This window comes from Phalaenopsis equestris, unplaced genomic scaffold, assembly GCF_001263595.1.
Source record: "Phalaenopsis equestris unplaced genomic scaffold, ASM126359v1 Scaffold000068, whole genome shotgun sequence".
In the NCBI taxonomy this organism is placed as follows: domain Eukaryota; kingdom Viridiplantae; phylum Streptophyta; class Magnoliopsida; order Asparagales; family Orchidaceae; genus Phalaenopsis; species Phalaenopsis equestris.
In genome coordinates this window covers 240,538-263,305 of record NW_018164510.1, presented here as the reverse complement: position 1 = coordinate 263,305, position 22,768 = coordinate 240,538, and the positions used below count along the sequence as shown (strand labels likewise).

General features: G+C 33.3%; 2 protein-coding genes across 6 annotated transcripts in view; both read left to right on the top strand.

Moving 5' to 3' along the window:
* LOC110019677 (protein transport protein SEC23-like) overlaps nucleotides 1–6,614 on the top strand; it is a 35,283-nt gene extending 28,669 nt beyond the window's left edge. The window contains exons 8-12 of the mRNA XM_020717448.1: nucleotides 36–113; nucleotides 542–703; nucleotides 1,104–1,367; nucleotides 4,499–4,603; nucleotides 6,165–6,614. Coding sequence (XP_020573107.1) covers nucleotides 36–113; nucleotides 542–703; nucleotides 1,104–1,367; nucleotides 4,499–4,603; nucleotides 6,165–6,311 — 756 coding nt within the window. The 3' untranslated portion in view covers nucleotides 6,312–6,614. The remainder of the gene's footprint in view (nucleotides 1–35; nucleotides 114–541; nucleotides 704–1,103; nucleotides 1,368–4,498; nucleotides 4,604–6,164) is intronic.
* Nucleotides 6,615–9,368: 2,754 nt separating this feature from the next.
* LOC110019678 (RNA polymerase II C-terminal domain phosphatase-like 4) overlaps nucleotides 9,369–22,768 on the top strand; it is a 64,431-nt gene continuing 51,031 nt past the window's right edge. For 3 of the 5 annotated variants that reach the window (XM_020717450.1, XM_020717449.1, XM_020717451.1), the window contains exon 1: nucleotides 9,369–9,595. The gene's annotated coding sequence lies outside the window, so the exon portion shown is untranslated. Of the gene's footprint in view, nucleotides 9,596–10,767; nucleotides 10,840–22,768 lie in introns of those variants that run through there. The other 2 variants (XM_020717453.1, XM_020717452.1) reach the window with 2 other exon arrangements.

Here is a 22,768-nt window from a genome sequence, read left to right as displayed (position 1 = left end):
ATTTATGTGGCTGATATCATACATTACTGGTCCAGGAACTGGTTGATGGGTTTGATCAGGAAACTGCTGCTGTTGTATTGGCCAGATATGTGACATTTAAGATGGAGATGGAGGTCAGTTATTTACTGTACATAAATGTACGAGAGTTTACCTTGATGGATACTGATAAGCGTAGAGATTGCTCAAAAAGATTTGCTTACATTAGTTTTAATAACATATGTGATACTCATCAAGAATGAATGAATGAGGAGTTCATATTGCCTATCCAAAATATTGTTATAAGGCTAGTTTTGACAATATTGACAATATAATGATAACAGAAGCATGAAGGTTTAATGTCATGCACAAATCAAGTAGTAGTCTTTTGTTTCACGTTTTAATCTATTCCCCAACCATGGCATGTTGTCCACTATACAATTTTATTCATTCTTTTTTAAACTAAAGAACTCTCTTTTGATTTTCTTACATTAATAGTTTGTAGATGTTTTTTATTGGTAACACTACATTGTCTTATTGTGGCGATATATTTCTTCTTTTTCAGGAAGAATTTGATGCAATGCGATACTTGGATAGATCACTCATCCGGATTTGCTCGCGTTTTGGTGACTATCAGAAAGATGATCCTAATTCATTTATTATAAATCCTAATTTTTCAATATTTCCTCAGTTTATTTTTAACTTGAGGCGGTCACAGTTTGTACAGGTGGGAACTTTTGTTAATAGAAAAGAAAACCCCAAAATAGCCCCTTGGAATATTGTTATGTGCCCAATTTTATCCTTCTAGCACATTTCTCCATTGTAGTCAAATCAAAAATACAAAGTTGATCCCAATTATCTCCAAGGGACTAAATTAGGATTGATTTTGTTTAGTCAAGGGTCTAAATTGGAATCACTTCTATATCTCATTTTTTGTCGATTTTTACCCAAGGGATAATTTGGGATCAATTTTTATAATGGAGCGATTAAATTGGAGAAATGTAATACGTAGAGATTAAATTGGTCATATAAGATAGTTGTGTGACTTTTTTGGGCTTTTCCTTATATATATATATATAAACTACATTTTTCCTTATTAAATATTAGGATGATGCTTTCTGTTTCAGGTTTTTAATAATAGCCCTGATGAGACTGCATATTTCCGCATTTTGTTGAACCGAGAAAGCATTGCAAATTCAGTTGTTATGATTCAGCCTTCACTGATATCATACTCTTTTAACGCACCACCTTCACCTACTTTGTTGGATGTTGCATCTATAGCACCAGACCGCATACTCTTACTAGATGCATATTTCAGCATAGTTATTTTTCATGGCACGACAATTGCTCAGTGGCGCAATATGGGCTACCAAAACCAGCCAGAGCATCAGGTATTATTGTCTCATTTGTAATTTGATTGTTATAAGTTGTATATCAATTTTCATATGTATGTTAGTTGTTTCTTAGGTTGGTTGAGCAATTAGTCCTTGGCGGAGCTTCTTTGGCAGTCCCTCAAATTTTTTGTGTCTCAAAAGGCCTTTTCATAGTTTTCTGTTTGAATTCTTCCAAAAGTTTTGAGTTGCATCACTGTTTCACATGCTTCAGAAGTAGAAATATCGTAAACTTTGTGTTAGCCCTATTATAATTGCCTCATAAATTTATGAACATCATATTTTTTCACGTTGACATCTATAAACTAAATTGCCTAAATTTCTTTTTGAGTGATCTTCAAGGAAATCAACCATGAACCGTACCTATATATCCATCTGATTGAAAAGTCAAACGTAATAGTGAAATATTTTATATTATGAATTTACCCTACTGAAATTCAATTTGTGGACAATTTTGAAATGCACTGTGCGTTGTAACACAGGCACAACTGTAATATATTTTTTTATTTTTGTTTAGTCAAGTTAGAAATGGTGGAATCTAGAACTTTATATTCAGGTATAGTTAAAAATTAGGAATGACACCTAACAAATCGGTGGCCATATAGTTATCCTTTTGTCCTAAAGAGCAATGTGAATTCAGGTATAGTTTTGGAGATTGAAATAATTTTTGTAACTGCTCTAATTGCTTATTGATAAAAGAGATTGTATTCGATTTAGCAGATAGTTCCTGAGTGTTTTTAGAGGCTTGATAAGCTTGAATGTCACATTTGGATTTTTATTTCCTCTTTGCAATTTTTGCATAGAGCTTTCAACATTTCTTCTTTGTGTGTCATGGTTTTTTACAATGCTGACACGATTTTTTTCTCCCTTGTTTGTCAGTATCAACCCCTTTTGATACAAGAGTAGAGTTCTCCCACTCAATGTTACCAGACGATTTGGTGTTGCACATTATTTTTCTTTTGGATTTTTCACTTCTATAGAGAAAACTTCCTGAATTGAGGGTAGGGGTTCACTACTAGGGATTTGACGTCAAACTTAATCTAAACTCCTATTAAGGCCAGCTAAGGTTCACTACTAGGGATTTGACCTCAAACTTAATCTAAACTCCTATTAAGGCCAACTAACAACATGTTGACTCGGTCATTTCCCTCTCGCCTCTTGTGCGAGCATAGGCATTTGCATTCTCCCAAATGTCATCATAACATGATCAAGCTTTTGTCATAATGTTAGCAAGTCATTGTTACACGTAGTTATATCACAACATTATATTTGAATTTCCAAAGTTGAGTTTTTTAAGTTAAAATTTTATGAAGAATTCTCCAATCCTAAATAGAAACCTTGAACAACCTCCTAAATATTTTGAGTTGTGGGAAGGAATAGATGTGAATTTCCTATCGTAGGTTATTTGGAATTGATGAGCCCGGCCATAATCGAAAAAATTTTGGACTGCTATTTTTTTCAATTTCAGATCACCACCAGTAGGTTTGAAATTACTCTGGTTAAAAACCCAATTTTGCATCGCCTGTTGATCGCTAATTTTATTGATTGAGCCCATCGAGGTAGTTGTACTTGTTGAGTTTTATCGTAGTGAGATACGATGGCAAGTTCTGGGGATAATACTTAGCATGTATGGGCGTAGGTCAAGGGGATGTAGTTTCAGAATGGCTGGAATAGGTTGATATGGTAGAATTTTTTGGAGCTCCCATCATCATTGCTGATTTGTAGGACATTCTTAGAATCTGAAAAACACCATAGTTCCGATCGCACAAGCTGCGTGAAATGCCTTTACTTTACGATCCTAATCTCTATTTTGGATCAAGAAAGACGTAAAACTACTGTACACGACAATCCGTTCATTTTCCTGCATAAGTGGCATGAAACTGATTTATGTCATGATCTTGATTGATGTTTTTGATCAATAGTAGCACGAAGCTCATGTATGCCATGATCCGTTTACTTCCCTGCGTATGTTCGACCATGTTTTCGATCATAAGATTGGAACCAACAACTTCAAAGTATTAAAAAGCTGTGGATTGCTGTTTAGACTTTGCTTCAATCCTACTTTGGAGATGGAAAAGCACAGGTGAAGGCAGTTTCTTCGAAGCAGGCGGAAGAAAGTGGAGGAAGAAGAAGTTGCTCAAGGCTAGGACAGTCAAAGAAGCTTCACACAAGTGAATCATCGCGTTCTCATTGATATCAACTAGAATTGATGTGATGCTAAACCACTCGCAATAGTGGAGCACCCAGACGACCTGGCTGACAACACAAGAATAACTGGCTTTAAACGCAACCACTCGGACTCGAAGGACACATGCACTAGGGCATTACCGGGCGAGTATGCTCAAAGACGATGCAATACAACGCAAGTGGCTTTGACCTCGACGTCAGTTAGGGCTCTTTCAGTGTCTCTGATACCATTTGAATTTTGGAGAAGGAAAAATTATTTTTCCTCTTCAATTTCTTTTGAAATAATTATAAGATAAATAGATGGGATGACTCCTACATTAGAAAAGACAAAATCAGCCATAACTCTGATAAAAGAAGGAAACAAGATTTTATAATACACCAATAATTCTATATTCTAATTGTAGAAATTATTAAAATAGAAGATACTAAAGAATATTCCTAAAATTCAACAAATATATAGGCTTTCGTTTATATCATCTCTAGGGAAAGTTCACTAGGAATTTACAAAAAATTGTTACACGTAACTACATCTACTTAAAACGAGTTATTGTTAGAGATTGTAGTAAGGTTCATTGGTAATGCTCTGATCTTGGGTATCTTTTTGCCAAAAAGAGTCACCGCCACTGACACAAATGAGAAGTTGTGCTGGATGCGTTGCTTTGGTTGTAAAAACACTGTATTGTGTGTCATTGGTGTCTTAAAAACAATGTATTACCAATCAATAGTGCTTTCTTAACACGTTGTCACCTCAAATTACCAATAATGACACACTTAGTTTTTGAAGTACATTGCAACTAAAAAAAGAAAAGGAAAGCAAACATTGTCAATGCAAATCGTTTATGCGTTTATATATATATTATATATATATATATATATATAGTATTTTTTTTTTCTTTTTCCTTCTCTCTTTCTCTCTTTATTTAAGTGTCTTTTTTTTTTTCCAGGCTTTCGCTCTTCTATTGCAAGCTCCACATGATGATGCCCAAATGATAATAAGTGATAGATTTCCAGTCGCAAGATTAGTTGTTTGTGATCAGCATGGCTCTCAGGTACTTCTACTTTTTGAATTTGTTATCCAGAAGGGCAGCTCTTGTGCCCTGGATTTCTTAAAGGGGCATGTGTGGTCTATTGGCAGAGTTACAGGGTTGTTACTCCCAAGAGTTTTGACTTTCGATGTTATAAACTTAGTTGTAAGCTAGGTTATAACTTCTAATAATAAATCTCATTTCTTCAGCTGATTTGTGAAATATAATGGAATCTGTAAATATTAGTAAGTGTAAATGATGTAATCAATTTAGAATGAAAACCTGATGCAGTCCTTCATGGAAATGAATGACAAATGGGGATTTGAATAGAAGGCCTGAATTATTGGATTAAGTTTATATACGAGGATGGTGCTGTTGATATTCTGCAATGAAAAAAAAAAGAATAAATGGAATTGGGAAACTTCAACAAGCAACCATTGAATGATTTTTTGATCTTCAGAAATCGTTTAGAAAGATTCAACCCACTAGAATAAAAATCCAATTCTTGCTCTAAATAGATTTTTATGGCATGGTAGGATGTAACTTGGAATAGCTTAAGAAGGTATCTACCGAAGGAAACTAAGCACCAGGATTTAAGAATTAAAACGCAAGCTTTATTTAGTTGTGGCAAGTTGAATGATGATGAGGTACTGTTTTATGCTGGATTTCAGGGAAGGAATATAGTAAATAAAAGTGGAAAACATTAACTGGCAACCTTCAAATGGTTCTATGGAAGAATATGCACATGCACACAAATATATGGATATATATATACATACATATGTATATACATACATACATATGTATATACATACACATGTATATACATACATACATACATATGTATATACATACATACATATGTATAACACATGTATATGCATAGCTTTAAATGGTAGGAATTGATTCAAGCTTTAAATGGTAGGAATTGATTCAACCTTTAAACACACACATGTATATGCATACACACACATGTATATACATACATACATATGTAGACACACACACACACACACATTACTTATATGTTTGTTAATGAAGTACTAGGATGAAAAGATAAAAGACTACAATTTTCTTAAGACTTGCTGTGACTAGTTACTTGTGGTCTATTTGATATCAATTTTTTATTTTTAAAAATATATTTGTTTTGTCCATTTTCACTTGTTTTATTTTTTGTTTTTAAAAGCAAATTTTCTTGTTTATGAGAACATGTGTTTGTTTCAAAATTTTTTTTAAAATAAATTGATTTGTTTTTTAACATGCAGAACATGTTTTATTTCAAATCAAAACATAAACCAAATGAAATAAAAACACAAAATAGAGAATAAAAAGTAAATGTGATCCCAAATTGTCCTTTAGTTTTGCATTATTTTCTTATCTTATACGAGCATTTAAATGTAGAGCTGATTGAAGTTGACTATAATAAGATGAATCTCATCGTTCTTTAGCCCCTTATCAAAAATTGGTGTAGGGCTGGTTGCAGAATTTATCTAGGAAAATAATGAAATATATGTTTATGATTTTCACTGCATTCCATTTCTTAGAAAATTCCTTTGGATACTTGATCTCTATATTTCTTCTGCAGGCAAGATTTCTTTTAGCTAAGCTGAACCCATCAGCCACATATAACTCCGCGCATGATGTCGCTCCCGGCTCGGATATTATCTTTACAGATGATGTGAGTCTTCAAGTTTTCTGTGAGCATCTCCAGAGGCTGGCTGTGCAGTCATGAAACATATTTATGCACCATTGCCCCCCAAACTCCTACGCTGCTTCAGATTATCATACCTGGTTTGGATGATACTCCTAGTAGCCTTCAGTTTCATACAGTTGTTTGTAGTCCATTCCACCGTTTATCCATATTAAATATAACTAATAAGCTACGTTTGCATTAAATTTTTTTTTTTTTGGGGGGTGGAATGAAAAATGAGGGTTGGCGAATAGCGTTATTTCAGGCATGTATTTATGTTGCAGGGATTATATTGCTGTTAGACATTTTGCATAGTTTGGCATAGGGAATATAATAAATAATTTTTTTTGCGGGTCCTTTTTTTTTTTTTTAGTTTAGGGGTTGGTATGACGTTTGATAATGTGTTTTATTTATTTTTTTGTAACGTTTGAAGATTTAAATCTCCATTTTTTTTAAATCAAATGAAAACTTGAAGTGTTTCCATTTTGAGGAAGTTTGTGGAAGTTACATCCTTTGCTCTATCCTGTCCTATTTGTGTTTCTTGGTAGAAGCTCTTTTAGCTTGCAATTTGCTATTCTCATTAGCATTTTATTTTAAGTTCTGGTTTTGATCTTTTCAGGTAATTTTATACCCTTTAGAAGATAATGCATTGGGGATTTTTTGTTTTAACAGCTTTAATTTGTTGTTTAAGTTGAAATGTGAGGTTTTTTTTTTTTTTTGGAATAGTGAATGACTGATGAATTATAAAATATTTGATTTGAATTCAAAATTTAAGTTATAATCTTCTCATGATCACTGGTCTTTTCATGACTATTTTTTTAACTCACGTTGTCTTGAACGGGAGACATTGTTGGTTGGTGACAAAGCTTTTTAATCTTTTGACCTAGTGCGCACAACACTTTACAAACATTGTTATCATTTTATTCGAGTCAAACACGTTAGTTTTAGGCTCTATTTGGGATTGCTTTTTGCTTGCTTTAATTTTTAGACCGTTACCATAGTTCTGTTAGGGGAACTTTTTTTTTTTTTTTTTTTCAACCTGAGCTGTTAAGGTATGGTAGTTGCGAGTCTGCTTACCATAGTTCTGTTAGGGGAACTTTTTTTTTTTTCAACCTGAGCTGCTAAGGTATGGTAGTTGCGAGTCGGTCATTTTGAAAATAAAACAAATTTGTAAGTCATTGCAGTTTTTTTGTAAAACAGTTTCTTCTGTAGTAGATTCACAGTTGCTTCTTCAAATAACTGCAGCTGCTCCAAATAGACTCTTAGGTGTTGTTTTGTTTAGTTTCATGTGCCATTTACAATCAATTTTAAAGTTTGATATTTATATTTATAATACTTTGGTGTTTTAATTATATTCATGAAAAAGTGTATTCACTTTTAAAAATATAATGTTGGTGGTATTTTTTTAATTTGATTTTAAAGATTTGGGAGAGATGCATGTAAATAGGGATGTTTAGGTGTTAGATATGTAAATAGATAAAAGTTGTGTGTTATGTATCTTAATTTCTCATATAAATAATTTGTGTATGATTTAAAAAAAAGAAAGTTGAATTATAATGTCAAATAAACACTAGCTGTTGATAGCCATAGGTTTTTGAAGCAGGGTCATGAGCAGGGTTGTAAATGAGCCACAACACTTGATGAATAACTTCAATTTGAGTCAATTATGGCTTGATTATTTTTGTATAAATTAATAAATAAGTAGGCTTGAATATTTTTTAAAAGTTTGGAGGTTTAATATTTAATTGATTTTTTTTATTTATGCTCATGAACAAACTCATTTGTTAATTAATAAATAAATTGTTAAATATTTGATGTTAATTTTAATTATATTGAATTATATGGTATATTATTTAAATAAAAGTTGATTAGATATAATTAATTTTATTATATATTTAATATTAATATATTATTATAATAATTGATGAAAGATATTGTATCATGAGTTATTTAATGGTAAAGTTCTTGTGAATTTATTTATTTATTTTTTGTTTTAACTTTTTTTTATGTATGTTATAATACATTCTTATGATAAAATATCTATGATGGACATTTGATGAGATCATGTAAATTAGTTTATTTTATTATCTGATTTATTAAATAGTTAATTTATTTTGATTTTTAAAATTATTTATTAAAATTTTAATATGAAAGTTTAGATATTGTTTGAAATTTTAGCTCGTTTAAATATATGTTTGGCTTTCATAAGCAAAGCAATTACAAATCAAATTCAAGTATTGAAAATATTAAATAAGAGAAGCTTGAATAGCATGCGAAAACTTGATAGAAGTTCAAGTCGAATATGAACAATTTATAATTGTACAATGTCAAGTTCAATCTATTGAATAATCGACTCGACTTGGCTCAATTACAACCATAGCAACGAGGTCTCCAATGGAGTAGGCCTTAGTGAAGGTGATTGGTTAGATTAGGTCAGCTTTAATTTAGCTGGGATGAAAGTTGGGGGCATTCAGAAAGTTGACATCCGTTGATATAAATTTTTGTTGTGCTTCAAGTCAAAAAAAAAAAAAAAAAAAAAAAAAAAGAAGAAAGAGAAGGTATATTTTTAAGACATGCCAATATTTTCCTTTTTTTTATATGAAAATCCAAATTAAAAAAAAATTCCTGACACTTTTACATATTTTATTGGAAAAAATTATTCGTCATCATAAAAGTTATTTTTAATAAATAATAATTAAAAGAAAAAATGATAATTTTTGAAAAAAAGAAGAAAAATATGCTCGGAACCCCAGATGACAGATCAAAACTGTCATTGGATTGACGTGATGGTAAACATTGGAAGACTGACATCGAGCTACGATTGGAGCTCTGCTGTATCACGATCGTCGCTCGGTTGCAGCTCGACATCCGAACGACAGAAGTAATAATTTTTCCAACTCGGAAGCCTGGGAGATAAATCTGCACTAACTTATACTAAATTTAGCTGGCCATGGCTGAAATGCAACAAAAGCCCGAGCCAGCATAAGTTAACCGAGCATGTAAATTTAACACTCAATTTAATTCCTTTAAGTAAATTTCAATATTAAACAAAAACAAAATTTAATAAATACAACAAGTGTTGGAGTACTTCAAACTTATAATTATTACAGCCGACTGCTTAGGTTAGTTCTTACCAAACCGTTAATCCGGCAGCAGAAAATGGAATTAAGTGCTGCAGCTGCTGTCGCATAACGGGCGTCACCTGGAACGCACCTCTCGCGATTAGGGTTTATCCGTCCGCTGATATCTTCCCTCCTCCTTTGTCCGCCGCGCATTCATCTAGTGTTCTTTCTCAGGCCGGTGATACCAGCCTCACGCAATTGCAGGTAGTTTTCTTCCTTATTCAAGATTTTAGTATTTGGCTGTTTGGGGTTCCTTCTCTTTTTTCTATTCGGTTCATGGAGGAGTTTGCGATGAGAGTTTTTGTAAACCATGATTAAGCATATTTTGATTTTTGTTGTTTTCGTGTTATTTTTTATGTCATTGGCATCTTGGAAAATGATCTACTGTTATAGTTTTTTTATAATTAGCAAGTCATTTTTTTTTTGCCAATTTATGATTTTTTATGGTTGAATTCAGTGTTGTTTCTTTAGATTATTTGACATTCAGTTGCCATTGCTAAGTTGTGATAGGACTCAATTTTCTCCTCTATGTATTTTGTTCATGAGATTATCATCCATTTTATAATGTAATTAAGTTTCTTTGAGTCAAATTACTTCCCTTTTGAGGTTGACGTAGTCTGTAAATTGTGTTGCGAGTTTTTATTTTCAGCTACTTTATTTTTATTGGGAATTAGCCGTCGTTACGTAGCTTGATTAATGCGATGGAGAAGCTCATGCAACTCCCCTGTTATGTGGAGTAAAACTACTTCTTTTTGTTCATTTGATAAAGGAATTATAGATATTCTCCATTTAGATGTTTGCTGTAATGGATTTTCTACATCAATTGTATACTGTTCATGTTTATTATTTGTTACATTTTGCGTGTTATTCCCTTCCCTCCAGTTTTGATCTAGAGATCTGTATGAAATTCTCGGGAATTAAATTTCTTTGTATGGTTTGAATTTTAGTGAATTGGAACGAAGCTTTACTTTATATGTTCTGAGGGCCACACTCATTAGTCCGGTTCTATTTATTCTGTTCATTTAGATTATCATTAAATTTTCTTATTAACTACTCATTAACGTCCTCTACCATTAAATAAGCTGCTATAATGTCATCATTGTTGTACTCCAAATTGTGGCTTTGTTATTCTTTTTTGAAAACCAAATAAATCTTTTTCAAAAAAAAAAAAAAAAATCTAATGTAACGCAATTTAAATCGGCTCACCAGATATTCTTGCACTGCCTCCTTTCTCGTCATTTGTAGCATGACAACTTACTGTTCGTAGGCTTTGTGCTTTCCATCTATATTTTCCAAGGCAGGCATGGTGGCCGCCAACTCTCCTTTTTTTTCTTCTTATTCCTTTTCTTCCTGTTCTTACTCTTCTCTTTGCATTCAAGAAGGCCCAATCAGAATTGGATTGTTCATTAATAGAGAAGTGGATGGTAGAAATTGTTGTTACTGCAGAGGTTTCTCCTTCAAACTCTTTTTCCTTGGCTACCTCTCCTCCAACATCCTCCTCTAATTCAAGGAGCTCGACCAATTTCTTCTCGAGGAAAGGACTAAAGTGAGATGAAGGAAACATACAATAAAAACTAATAAGCACACATGGGGAACTAGACATATGGATATTAAAGAAGAGGTTAATTCGGTAATGTACACATTCAATTACATGCTAACATCTTCTCTAGGAACCAATAGTCAATGAAGTTCTTCACTCTGAGTTCTAGCCCATCCAACAACATTAGTTGAGATCTATCATTTGGAAATTTCAATGGATTTGATGAAATCAACCACTTGTTCTTGGACTTAAAAAACCAAAAAAATAGCTTTTCCAAGCCTTGATCTTACTTTCAAACCCAATCACCATAATGTTGTTTGGAGAAAACATTACAAATCCATATTGTTGCAGCATTCTGCTGAACTTATGTCTTAATAGGTTCATCATTTAGGGGATCTTATTCTTCCTCGACTATCACATAATATTTACTAACAAGTTAATTATCACTTGTGCATTAATCAACCCATAGGAGTTGAAGATGTCCATGAACCCTTGACAAAAAAGGAATTGAAGCCCCAGGTGAAATAGGGCTTAGTAGTAGCATAATTTGTTCCTAAAGATAGTTTTGGTGTTTGCTTTTTTTAGTAGGCCTCAATTGATGATTTTCATTGAAGACACTTTATTTGGAGGAAGTTCAAGTTCGTTATTGACATTTTAGATGGATTTTCCATTGCACTATTCATCAAAACTTCACTAGACTAGATGACAAGTAAAAAAAAAAACCCCATGACAAAGAAAGAGGATGAGCTCACTTAAAATAGACAAGTATAAGAAGGCGTAAAAACTTGAAGGGTTGTGTAGATAATTTGAAAAGCATCTTCACTAACCTGCTTGTAGAAAGGTGAAGGGGTCGACGTGAGTAGCATTATCATTATGCCATGTCATTTTAAAATTCAAAATTTGAAAGTTATATCTTGTGAGATTTTCTTTCATTATGTCCATTTAAAAAAATTCACTTCAATCATTTCAGAGTGTAAGTTTCACATCTCTACGAAAATTGAAGCACCATGCTCATTAAATTGTAATGGTCAAATTCTTATAAATGTTTTACAACAGTTAGTTTGTACACATTACATGGGGCTACTTGAAATTGACCATTTTGAAGAAACAAAATTTTTAAACAAGCCTCACTGGGAGGGAAAAGTTTTCCATATGGAGTGCAGACGTAACTCTGTGTGCTTACTCCAGTAATATGCCGCCACGTATGCTACACCGGGTCCACCTCATAAAATATTAAAAAAATGAATTTTTTACGGGGGTTATTGAAGTGGAACCATAGAAGTTATTAGGAGGTTATTGCGGAGGTTATTGCAGGGGGGTTATTGAAGTGGAACCGCGAAAATTTTTGACGGGTTATTGCGGGGGTTATTGTAGGGGTTATTGAAGTGGAACCGCAAAATGAATTAATTGAAGTAGAACCGCAGAGATTATTGGGGGGTTATTGGAGTTAATACCCTAATAACAATGAAATAATACCCCAATAACCCAAAAATAACACTGAATTCAGTTCAAATCTATCAAATTCGGTGTTATTTCGGGGTTATTGGGGTATTGACTCCAATAATGCCGCAATAAACCTCCAATAATTCCAATAATACCGCGCAGTGAATCGCTTCAATAACCTTCGCAGTTCCACTTCAACAACCCTCGTAAAAAAATTCATGCTTCTAATAGTTTATGAGGTGGGCCCGGTGTAGCACACGTGGCGACATATTACTGGAGTTCGCACACAGTGCTACGTCTGCACTCCGTATGGAAAATTTTCTCCACTGGGAGGCTTTCTGCTGTCTATTATACTTCAAAATGAACTTTCCTCTTGAGAGAAATTGATATGACCGAGTTGACTTCATATATTTTTGACTAGCCACTACTTGAGTTGTAAGCAGTATGACTTCATGCTGAATGGTTGTCATCATCTCAATCGAAGAACTCTTTAATTTGGTTAACTATTTGAGAATCTCACACTTATCAACTTCAATGGTTAAATTAACAGTCCAACTTTAGAAGATAATTCTTCAATTTCTTGCACAACGTTCTATTTATTGCCTTTATGGAAATCAAAGTTGCCAAGCATGCCTCTTGAGGAAGGAGCCTTCTGGGCGGAAGTTAGGGCCTTCCTAGTATTAGTTCATGGGATTCTCGACAGAGTCTTTGCCATAACCTAGGTGAGTGGCCTTCTTTTGTCAGGCTACATCGAGTCTACTTCAATCAATTCGACAAGTGTTGGAGCTGTTTTTCTATGGCTTCTTTGTTGTAGGTGCAGACTAGACTTCAGGAAGAGCAAGAGCTTGAAATGCTTTAGCCTTTCCTTTTTCTATAGTCACATCTGAAGGAGCAATTTTGATGTGGCATGAGGTGCCAATACAACAAGAATGGGCCAACCATTATATCACCAAGTCAGTAAAATGGGGATTGATTAAAGTTCAATGACTATAAGCAAGATGATGTTAAGGGCTCTAATTTCATAAATGTACTTTGTGTTGATTATAGCTATTTTATTTTATGTATTATGTAGGTGGTTGTATGTCTTAGAAGCCATTTTATATTACTTTTTATGTTTGGAGTGATCTAGTACATGTGTATGGCCAGCCGAGCTAAATGAGGGACATCCAAACCAAGTGTAGAAATTGTTAGGATAGTTATCACCATGGGCCACTGCCACTCTTTATGTTTCCCTTTTGTTCCTTAGTTTGAATTTAAAGTGTGAGAGACCTATTTATGTAATATGGAATGAAAGGGTTATTGCTATGATAATGAAGTTTCTCCGTGAAATTTTAATTATGAAACTGAGAAGAGAAAATTTAGTGGTCAACTTTATCAAGAAAATTTACTTGGTGGCTAGTCTTTACCATATGCCACTTTGGTGAGTAGATGCATTCCACATGTTCAATTTTATTTCGTTTTATTATTGAAGAATCCTCTTATTACAATCCCATAGTTATTCTATAATAATTTCTTCACTTATAGACACTTAAAACCTAGATCCCTTTTTATATAAATCTCAGCCTCTAGGGTTAGATGACAAGTGTATCTTAGACTTTTCAAACATTTAAGTCCTTTGAATAATTCTCATAAAATTCAGAACTACTCTAAACACTCTCCTCCTTCAAGTCTTAGAATCTTTGACATTGATTCCATCATTTCATCTATTAATTAAAACTCTAAACATTACTAATAGGTTTCAACCATGCTAGGGTTTCCAACCTACCCTACCTAATTGATTTTCTACTCTCTATTCATCATTATCCACCCTACCTAATGGATTTCTACCCTCTATTGATCATTATAAACTTTTTAAAAAATTACTAAAATTTCCAGGTATCATCTTTAGGAAGTCATTAAACTATTCAAATATTACATAACCTTCTTCTTTGAATAATTTTAGATGCAAATCCGATCTTCTAAATTAATCCGGTTTAATCCATCTTGACCTAGTTTATAATTGCTTTCCATTCATCCACCAAACTTCAATATGATTGAAATTTTAAAAATCTTGTAATTCCTCTCATACCGAATGTAGTAAGCAGTAGTATGAATAACCAAAAGGTAAATTTTTTTTATAAATTTTGCAAGTGATATTCTCGTAATGATAAAGAGCTTGATGCATATTAAAAAAAAAAAAACTTTTATTGATCATACAATAGTTAAGCAAAACATGAGAATAAGAATATTAAAAAAAGGTGATTATAAGATTCAAATTCGCTCAAACAAAGGATGCACTTAAGATTAGTCGAGATGCCCCTATTAATAAGAATATCATAGGTTTTAAGACATCAATGCGTAAGCTTCCAAATATAAAAACTAACTTAATATCATATTCTTTAAAGCACACAAACTTACTTCAGTCATAATAAGTAAATAATTTATGTATAAAATAACAAACAACTTTATGAGAATAACAATTCAAATACTTTCAAAGAATTAAATTCATCAGAAATGAGAATAATGTTGATAAAATGAACACAATGGTCTGGAACAATAGTTTAGTGAGAAAATATCAAAATGCTATTGAAAATAATATCACAACTCTTGGTATGCTTGGGATTGCTAAATCATTTAAAAATTTAAATTATAAAATCTCTCATATATAGAAGCGACATAAAATTAGGGATCTTAATATAAAAGAAGATGGCTATGATGAGTGTTATGGTATGACTCATATACCATATAAGAGACAGATGCTGGAACGAAGAGGAGCGGAAGAATCTTTCTAAATCGGGGGAGTTTTCTTATGTGGGTTGGGGATGAGGTACATGTGTAATTTGGTAATTATATATTGTACTCCAGAGTTTTCTAAGGTTATAAATAGGTCTGTATGTAACCTTAGGTCTTATCCCATATTCAGTATCCTGTGCTTTTTTCTGAATATTGAAAAAAGTCGCTGCTCTGCTCCCGAGGACGTAGACATTTTTGCCGAATCTCGTTAAATCTCTATGCGTTCTTCTGGATTTGTGTCGATTCTTATTTTTCTTCGCACTAATTTCTCAACAAGTGGTATTGGAGCGAGGTTATAGGGTTTCTGAGGAGATCGCCACAGAAAGTTCGGCGAATTCGACGGCTTGCGAGAAAGCTTCAGCGACGCAAGATTCAGGGAAGGAGAATTTGAAGGTTTAGGAGCTGCGACTCTTCACGCGACAGGGAGGATCGACGAAGGCAAAGCGATAGCTCGCGGGAACGATCGTTCGCGAGAAGCCCTTTTCGGCGGCGACAGACAGAGCATCGTTCGCGAGCGGCGAAGGAGGAGGCTTCTGCGACAGGTTCAGCGAGGGTTCCTTCCGAGCGACAGGAGGGCGATTGGCCTCAGGCGGAAGCGGCGGAGGAATTGGACTGTAGAGGAATATTCCATTCGATTTAATTAAGAAAAATTTAATGAAGGAAAACTTAATTAAGAGAATTTTTTTCAACCCTTTTTTTTGGGAAAGATTCTGAGCAAGGAATTGCAGAAAAAATTGTTGTAGGATCAATTTCAAATGTCAATTTATGGTGCAAAATTCGAGGTGATGAAGTTCTATGGAACTGATAACTTTGAATTGTGACAAACAAGAATAAAAGATCAGTTGACGCAACAGAGAATCTTGAAGGCTTTGCGTACAACAAAACCAGATGCCATGGAGGATAAAAATTGGGAAGAATTGCAACAACTATACTCTTATGCCTGGGAGATGAGGTTATGTATCACGTGATGAATCTGAAATTTTCAGGCGAGGTATAAAAGAAATTGGAAACTCAGTTTATGACTAAATCCCTGACGAATAAATTGTATCAGAAGTAAAAGCTGTCTGGGTTGAAGATGCAAGAGGGTTCAAATCTGGCGCAACATGTGAATGACTTCAATCAAATAATCACTGATTTATCACGGCTTGATGTGAGTATTGAGGATGAAGACCGAACAATGATTATGTTGTGTTCATTGCCTTCTTCTTATGAACACCTGGTAACTACTCTGACATATGAGAAAAAAACTATCAAAATTGATGAGATTACTGCAATATTGTTGGCTCACAACCAGCAGAAACAGAATGCAGGAAAAAACTCTCAAAAAACTTTTCTGACGACAATTTATATGTTAAGGGTAAGCAGGATCGTGGAAGGAAGAAAGAGAATGAGGGTTCTGGAAGACGAAATTCCAGATCTAAATCGAAAGACAAAAAAACAATTCATTGCTACAAGTGCAAGGAGCCAGATCATATGAAGAGAGATTGTCCAAAGCTCAAGAAGTAGACTGGGGAGAAAAGTGATGGATTATCGAAGTCTGTAAATGTGGTGCAGAGTGACAGTTCAGATTGCAGTGATGGCGATATGCTTTCAGTTTCATCAACTCAGTTCACAGATGCATGAATTCTTGATTCAGGATGCTCTTATCACATACACCTAACAGAGAGTGGTTTACTTCATAATGTCAACTAATTCTGACTCAGTTTATCTAGGTGATGATAAATGCTGCAATATTGTTGGTATTGGTGAAGTCAGAATTCAGATGTATAACGACACTGTTAGAACATTATGTGTTGTCAAACATATTCCAGATCTGAAGAAAAATTTGATTTTCATGGGTACTTTACATAAAAATGATTTTATTCCTAAGGCAGATAAGGAATGTGAAACCATCAGAATTGTTAAGGGTATATTGACTGTGATGAAAGGAAAATTAATTGCAGGTAATATCTACAAACTGTTGGGAAATACAGTTGTAGTGAAGTTCATTCTGGTGAGTTTGATGATGATAGTACAAAACTATGACATATGCGTTTGGGTCATCTTAGTGAACGTGGGATGACAAAATTGCATAAAAGAAACCTGTTGCATGGTGTTACTCGATCTTTTCTTTGTAAGTTCTGTGTTCTTGGAAAACATACTAGAGTCAATTTTATGACTGGAAAACACAAAACTGAAGGGATTCCTGATTATGTGCATTCTGATGTATGGGGGCTCTACCAAAGAATTGTTAGTTGGAGGATCTCAGTATTTTGTTACATTTATTGATGATTTCTCCAGGAAAGTTTGAGTGTATTTCTTAAAGCAGAAATCTAAAGTATTCTTTAAATTCAAGCTGTGAAAAGCTGATGTGGAAAGCCAACTGGCAGAAAGATCAGGTATTTGAGATCTGACAATGATACAAAATACACAGATTCACAGTTTCAGAAGTACTGTGAGGAGCATGAAATTTAGAGTCATTTTTCAGTGCGCAAGGTACCACAGTAGAATGGTGTGCAGAAATGATGAATAGACCCTTAACTGAAAAGGCAAGATGCTTGAGACTGAATGAGGGCTTCCTAAGAGTTTCTGGGCAGAGACTGTGAATATGGCATGTTATCTCATCAATAGATCGCCTCGTGCATCGTTGGGTGACAAAGTCGCAGAAGAGGTATGGACAGGTAATCCAGTTAATTTCGATCATTTACAGATTTTTGATTGTTCTACTTATATGCATGTACCCAGAGATAAAAGATCAAAAAACTTGATGCAAAATCCAAAAAGTGTATCTTTCTGGGCTACAAGAAATATTTGAAAAGATACAAGTTTTGAGATCCGATTGTAAAGAAGATGGTGATCAGCAGAGATGCAGTTTTTGATGAACAGTCCATGTTGTAGCAAAATCAGTTCCAGTTCAGTTGCAGTGCAGATGGATTTAGAACAACATCCAGAAACAACTAAGAGAGTTGAAGGTTCAAATCCAACACCTGGTGATTCCATTCCAGATGATCTGCAGAATTATAATCTAGCTAGAGACAAACAGAGACGCACTAATATAAGACTTCCTAACAGATTAGGTTACAAAGACTTGGTCTCTTGTGCACTTCTCATCAGCAACGATAATGCAACCACTTTTTAAAGAGCTATCACTAGCCAGGAGAATGAGAAATGAATGAGTGCAATGGTTGAAGAAATGAACTCTTTACAGAAAAATCGCACATGGGAGCTAATTCAACTTTCTGAGGGAAAGAAAACTATTGGGTGCAAGTGGGTCTACAAAAGGAAACCAGTAGTATCAGAGAAAGAAGGAGAAAAGTTCAAGTCTTGACCTGTAGCAAAGGGATTTTAACAGCAGAATGACATAAATTATGATGAAATCTTTTCTCTTGTAGTCAGACATTCTTCAATCAGAGCAGTGCTTGTATTAGTAGCTATTTGAGATTTGCATTTGGAGTAGATGGATGTTAAAATTGCTTTCTTGCAAGGTGATTTCGAGGAGCAGATTCACATGGAACAGCCAGAAGGGTTCACTCAACCTGAACATGAGCATCTGGTTTGCAGATTAAAGATATCGCTGTATGGGTTGAAACAGTCTCCAAGACAATGATACAAGCGATTTGACTCATACATAATTTAGATTGGTACAAACGATATGAGTATGATTGTTGTGTTTATGTGAAGAGCCTTGTTGATCGTTCTATTATTTTTCAGTTACTGTATGTTGACGATATTCTGATTGCTGCAAAGAATATGAATGATGTTCGTGGTTTGAATGCTTTATTGAGCTAAGAATTTGACATGAAAGACTTGGGTCCTACGAAGAAGATTCTTGGAATGGGGATTCATCGAGATAGAGGCTCAAGACGATTATGTTTATCTCAACGAAGCTATGTTGAGAAAGTGTTGGAAAGTTTTGAGATGAGCAAAACAAAGCCTGTGAGCACTCAATTGACAAATCATTTTAAGCTTTCTTCAGACCAATGTCCTAAGACAGATACAAAACTTGAAGGCATGACAAAGATTCCATATGCCAGTGCAGTTGGCTGCTTGATGTATGCAATTATATGTACTCGTCCTGATTTGACTCATGCTGTTAGTCAAGTCTGCAAATACATGTCTAAACCAGGAAGTCGACATCGAAAAATAGTCAAATGAATTTTCAGGTATCTGAAGGGTACCGTAAGACATGAAATTATTTTTGGCAGTCAGCAGGATGATCCTTCAGTTGTGGGGTACGTTGATTCTGACTATGCTGGTGATGATCTATAACTGGGTATGTGTTTACACTTGGTGGATGACCTATATATTGAAAATCAACAATTCAATCTATTGTGACATTATCTACAACTGAAGCTGAGTACATGCTAATAGCTGAAGCTGCAAAAGAAGCCTTATGGCTTGTTGTGCTAGTAAAGGAACTGACATTGAGCAAGGTGTTCAGTTGCATTGTGACAATCAAAGTGCTATTTATCTGGCTAAGAACCAGGTGTACCATGCGAGAATCAAGCATATTGATGTCAGGTTTCACAATATCAGAGAATTGGTTGCTTCTGGTGAGATACTGTTGCAGAAGGTTTATACTGATGAAAATGCAGCTGATATGTTGACCAAGCCAGTTACTATCAACAAGTTCTTGCATTGCTTGGACTTGTTGAATGTTGCAGTTGCTAGAGAAGCATGGTGACCCAACCCACTTCAGTCTGTAACAAACTCCATGATTTATTTCTCCTAAGGGGCTGGATATTCACCAAGGTGGAGATTTGTTATGGTATGACTCATATACCATATAAGGGACAGATGTTGGAATAAAGCGGAGCGAAGCGGAAGAATCTGTCCAAAAATACCATATAAGGGACAGATGTTGGAATGAAGCGGAAGAATCTGTCCAAATTAGGGGAGTTTCCTTATGTGGGTTGGGGGGAGGTACAAGGGTAATTTGGTAGTTACATATTGTACTTTAGGGTTTTCTAGGGTTATAAATGGATCTGTATGTAACCTAAGGTCTTATCCCATATTCTGTATCCTGTACTCTTTTTTGAATATTGAAGAAAGTCGCCGCTCTGCTCTCGAAGGCGTAGACATCTTTGCCGAACCTTGTTAAATCTCTATGTTCTTCTGGATTTGTGTCGGTTCTTGTTTTTCTTCGCACTAATTTCTCAACATTGAGTCAGTTACTTGAAAAGTTAAAATATAATGTAAATAGTCATTTTGGCACGATCTTTCTAAAATGTAGAAATGAAGGAGCATGTGTTAATCCAAATAAAACTATATTGGACAAGACACCAACTAGAAATAAAAATCAAAATTATAATGTCTTCAAATGATTTTGGATTTCAATATAGTGTTAATAATATTTAAAGATGGTAGTCCAATATCGCCAATATGGTTAGGTAAAGTAACAATATTCCAATCAATGATATTCAATTTTTTCTCTATATTATTATGGTGAAAAAAAATTTTAGACGTAGAAAAACTTTTTTTATAAGACTTCTGGTAAGGTAGTAGAATGAATTCAATTATAAAGGTAACCCCATATGATAGTTTTAATCAATTGAATCCTACCAACAGTAAAAAAAAATTTCTACTTACCACCAACAAACCACAAATAAAATTTATCAAAGAATTTTAGACAATTCATAATATTTAGTTTGGAAGACTTAATAGTGAAACCTAAATATTCTTAAGGCAAATATTTCATATTAAAATCACTAAATTGATAAGTTTATTGTTGCATATAAGAAACCACAGTCTTAACAAAAAAAAAAAAGTCATTAACATGAATAAAAACATACCAAACCAGGGTTAGAAACCATGCTATTAAGAATCAAAGACACCTTTATTGGTTTCTCAGACCACAAAAACAAAAAAGATTCAGTAAAAAGAATAGAAATAATCTTATAAATAGTTTTACCAAGAGAAATAAGTCTAAAATCATTAAAAAATGTAACACCAAACTTCTTAAGGATAATAACAATAACATAATGTTTAATCCTATTATGTAATTTAGTAGCAGCAAAAAATACTTGATAATGTCATTACAAGTCCGCCCAGTAATATGTCAAGTATTCTTACAAACTTAGAAATAAAACTATCAGGTCGAGGGGCTTTATCGAAACATATGAATTGAAAAACATAAGTGATGTTAATATTTCTGAAATGGAGGAGTAAAATAACAGTATCAACACAAGAAGTTTGGATATTAATAGGAAAATTGTCAGCATAAATATTGAACAGATTAGAATAAAAAGAAATAGCCTTTTTAGCAATATCATTTTAAATGATGAATAGAACTGTTATTAACCAAATTCTCTTTAATAAAATTAGAACTATGTCCAAGTTTAATTTACTGATAAAGAAAATTGATATCATTTTCACCTTAGTGGGTCGACAATATTTGGTGTTTTGTATAATCAATTTATACTCACAAGTAATACATTTATAAGATCCTTATGATTAGGAAAAGTTAGGGCAAATAAATCTTTTCTAAGTGGATTATTTTCAAGCTGACACGTAATATATGTTACTTACTCTTAAGTTCAACAATAAAATTAGAAAAGAAGTTAGAAGAAGACTACTACCAACTTTTAAAATCATATTTAACATTCTTTAGTTTTTTATAAAGAGCAAAAAGAGGATCATATTTAATCGGGTAGCTCGAAATAATATTAATAACAAAAATAAAGTTAGCACCGTGATTCAAATAATTTCATACATATATCTACAATGTAATTTAATGATATTGCTTAAGCAAACATATATTGATAGGAGAATAGGGGTTCATAACTAAAAAAAAAATAGTAAAGAATGTAACGAAGCAGAATTACATAAAATTCTGTTTTATAATCATTTGATAGGGTTATTTAACTGGTTACTAAACCAACTATACAAATAACCTGTATTTTGAAGCTCCAAAAAGCTTGTCGAAATGATAGAATTATTAAAATCAATAAGCCTGCAAAGGATATCAACTTTCTCTTCAAACCTGCAATACAATTAAAAAAGTATTCTTAATAATGGAACTAATAGAATTTTCTGAAATCCGTTTTAAGCATTATTGTTAGCATAAATAATATTAATAAATAAATTTTAAAGGAAGAATAGAAAATGTGTTCATCAATATATTGACAATTAATATCTAAAACAGAAAAAAATTAAGATAATAGCATTTCATTAACTCAAATTCTATCATTATTAGCAACACTAAAATTATCAATGCATTCTCATTAATTTTTTTTTTTTAAATAGTTAAGAGAAATACTGCCAAAGACATAAGAGAGATAATATTTAGTTTTTAAATGACAAATTAGATTAAACTTATTATATTTAAAAATATTTATACAATTGGCAATATGTGTTTTATTATTGAGCCATTAAATTTTCCATGGTAACAATATCAAGTTATAATAGCAAAACAAAATTAATTACAGGGATTTCTCCATTTTAGTCTCCCTTTCTTAGTCTTTAAAAAAACATAAAGGAATAACATTTTTTAACTTTTAAAATAGCTTTAGATGACGTCTTACTTTGTGAGCGACCTGTAGATAAATTCTGAAGATTGACTCGCAGAGAAATATTTCCATTCAATTTAGAAGATTCAACATTTATGAAAATATTTGGCAAGACAAGGAATGCTTCTACAATTT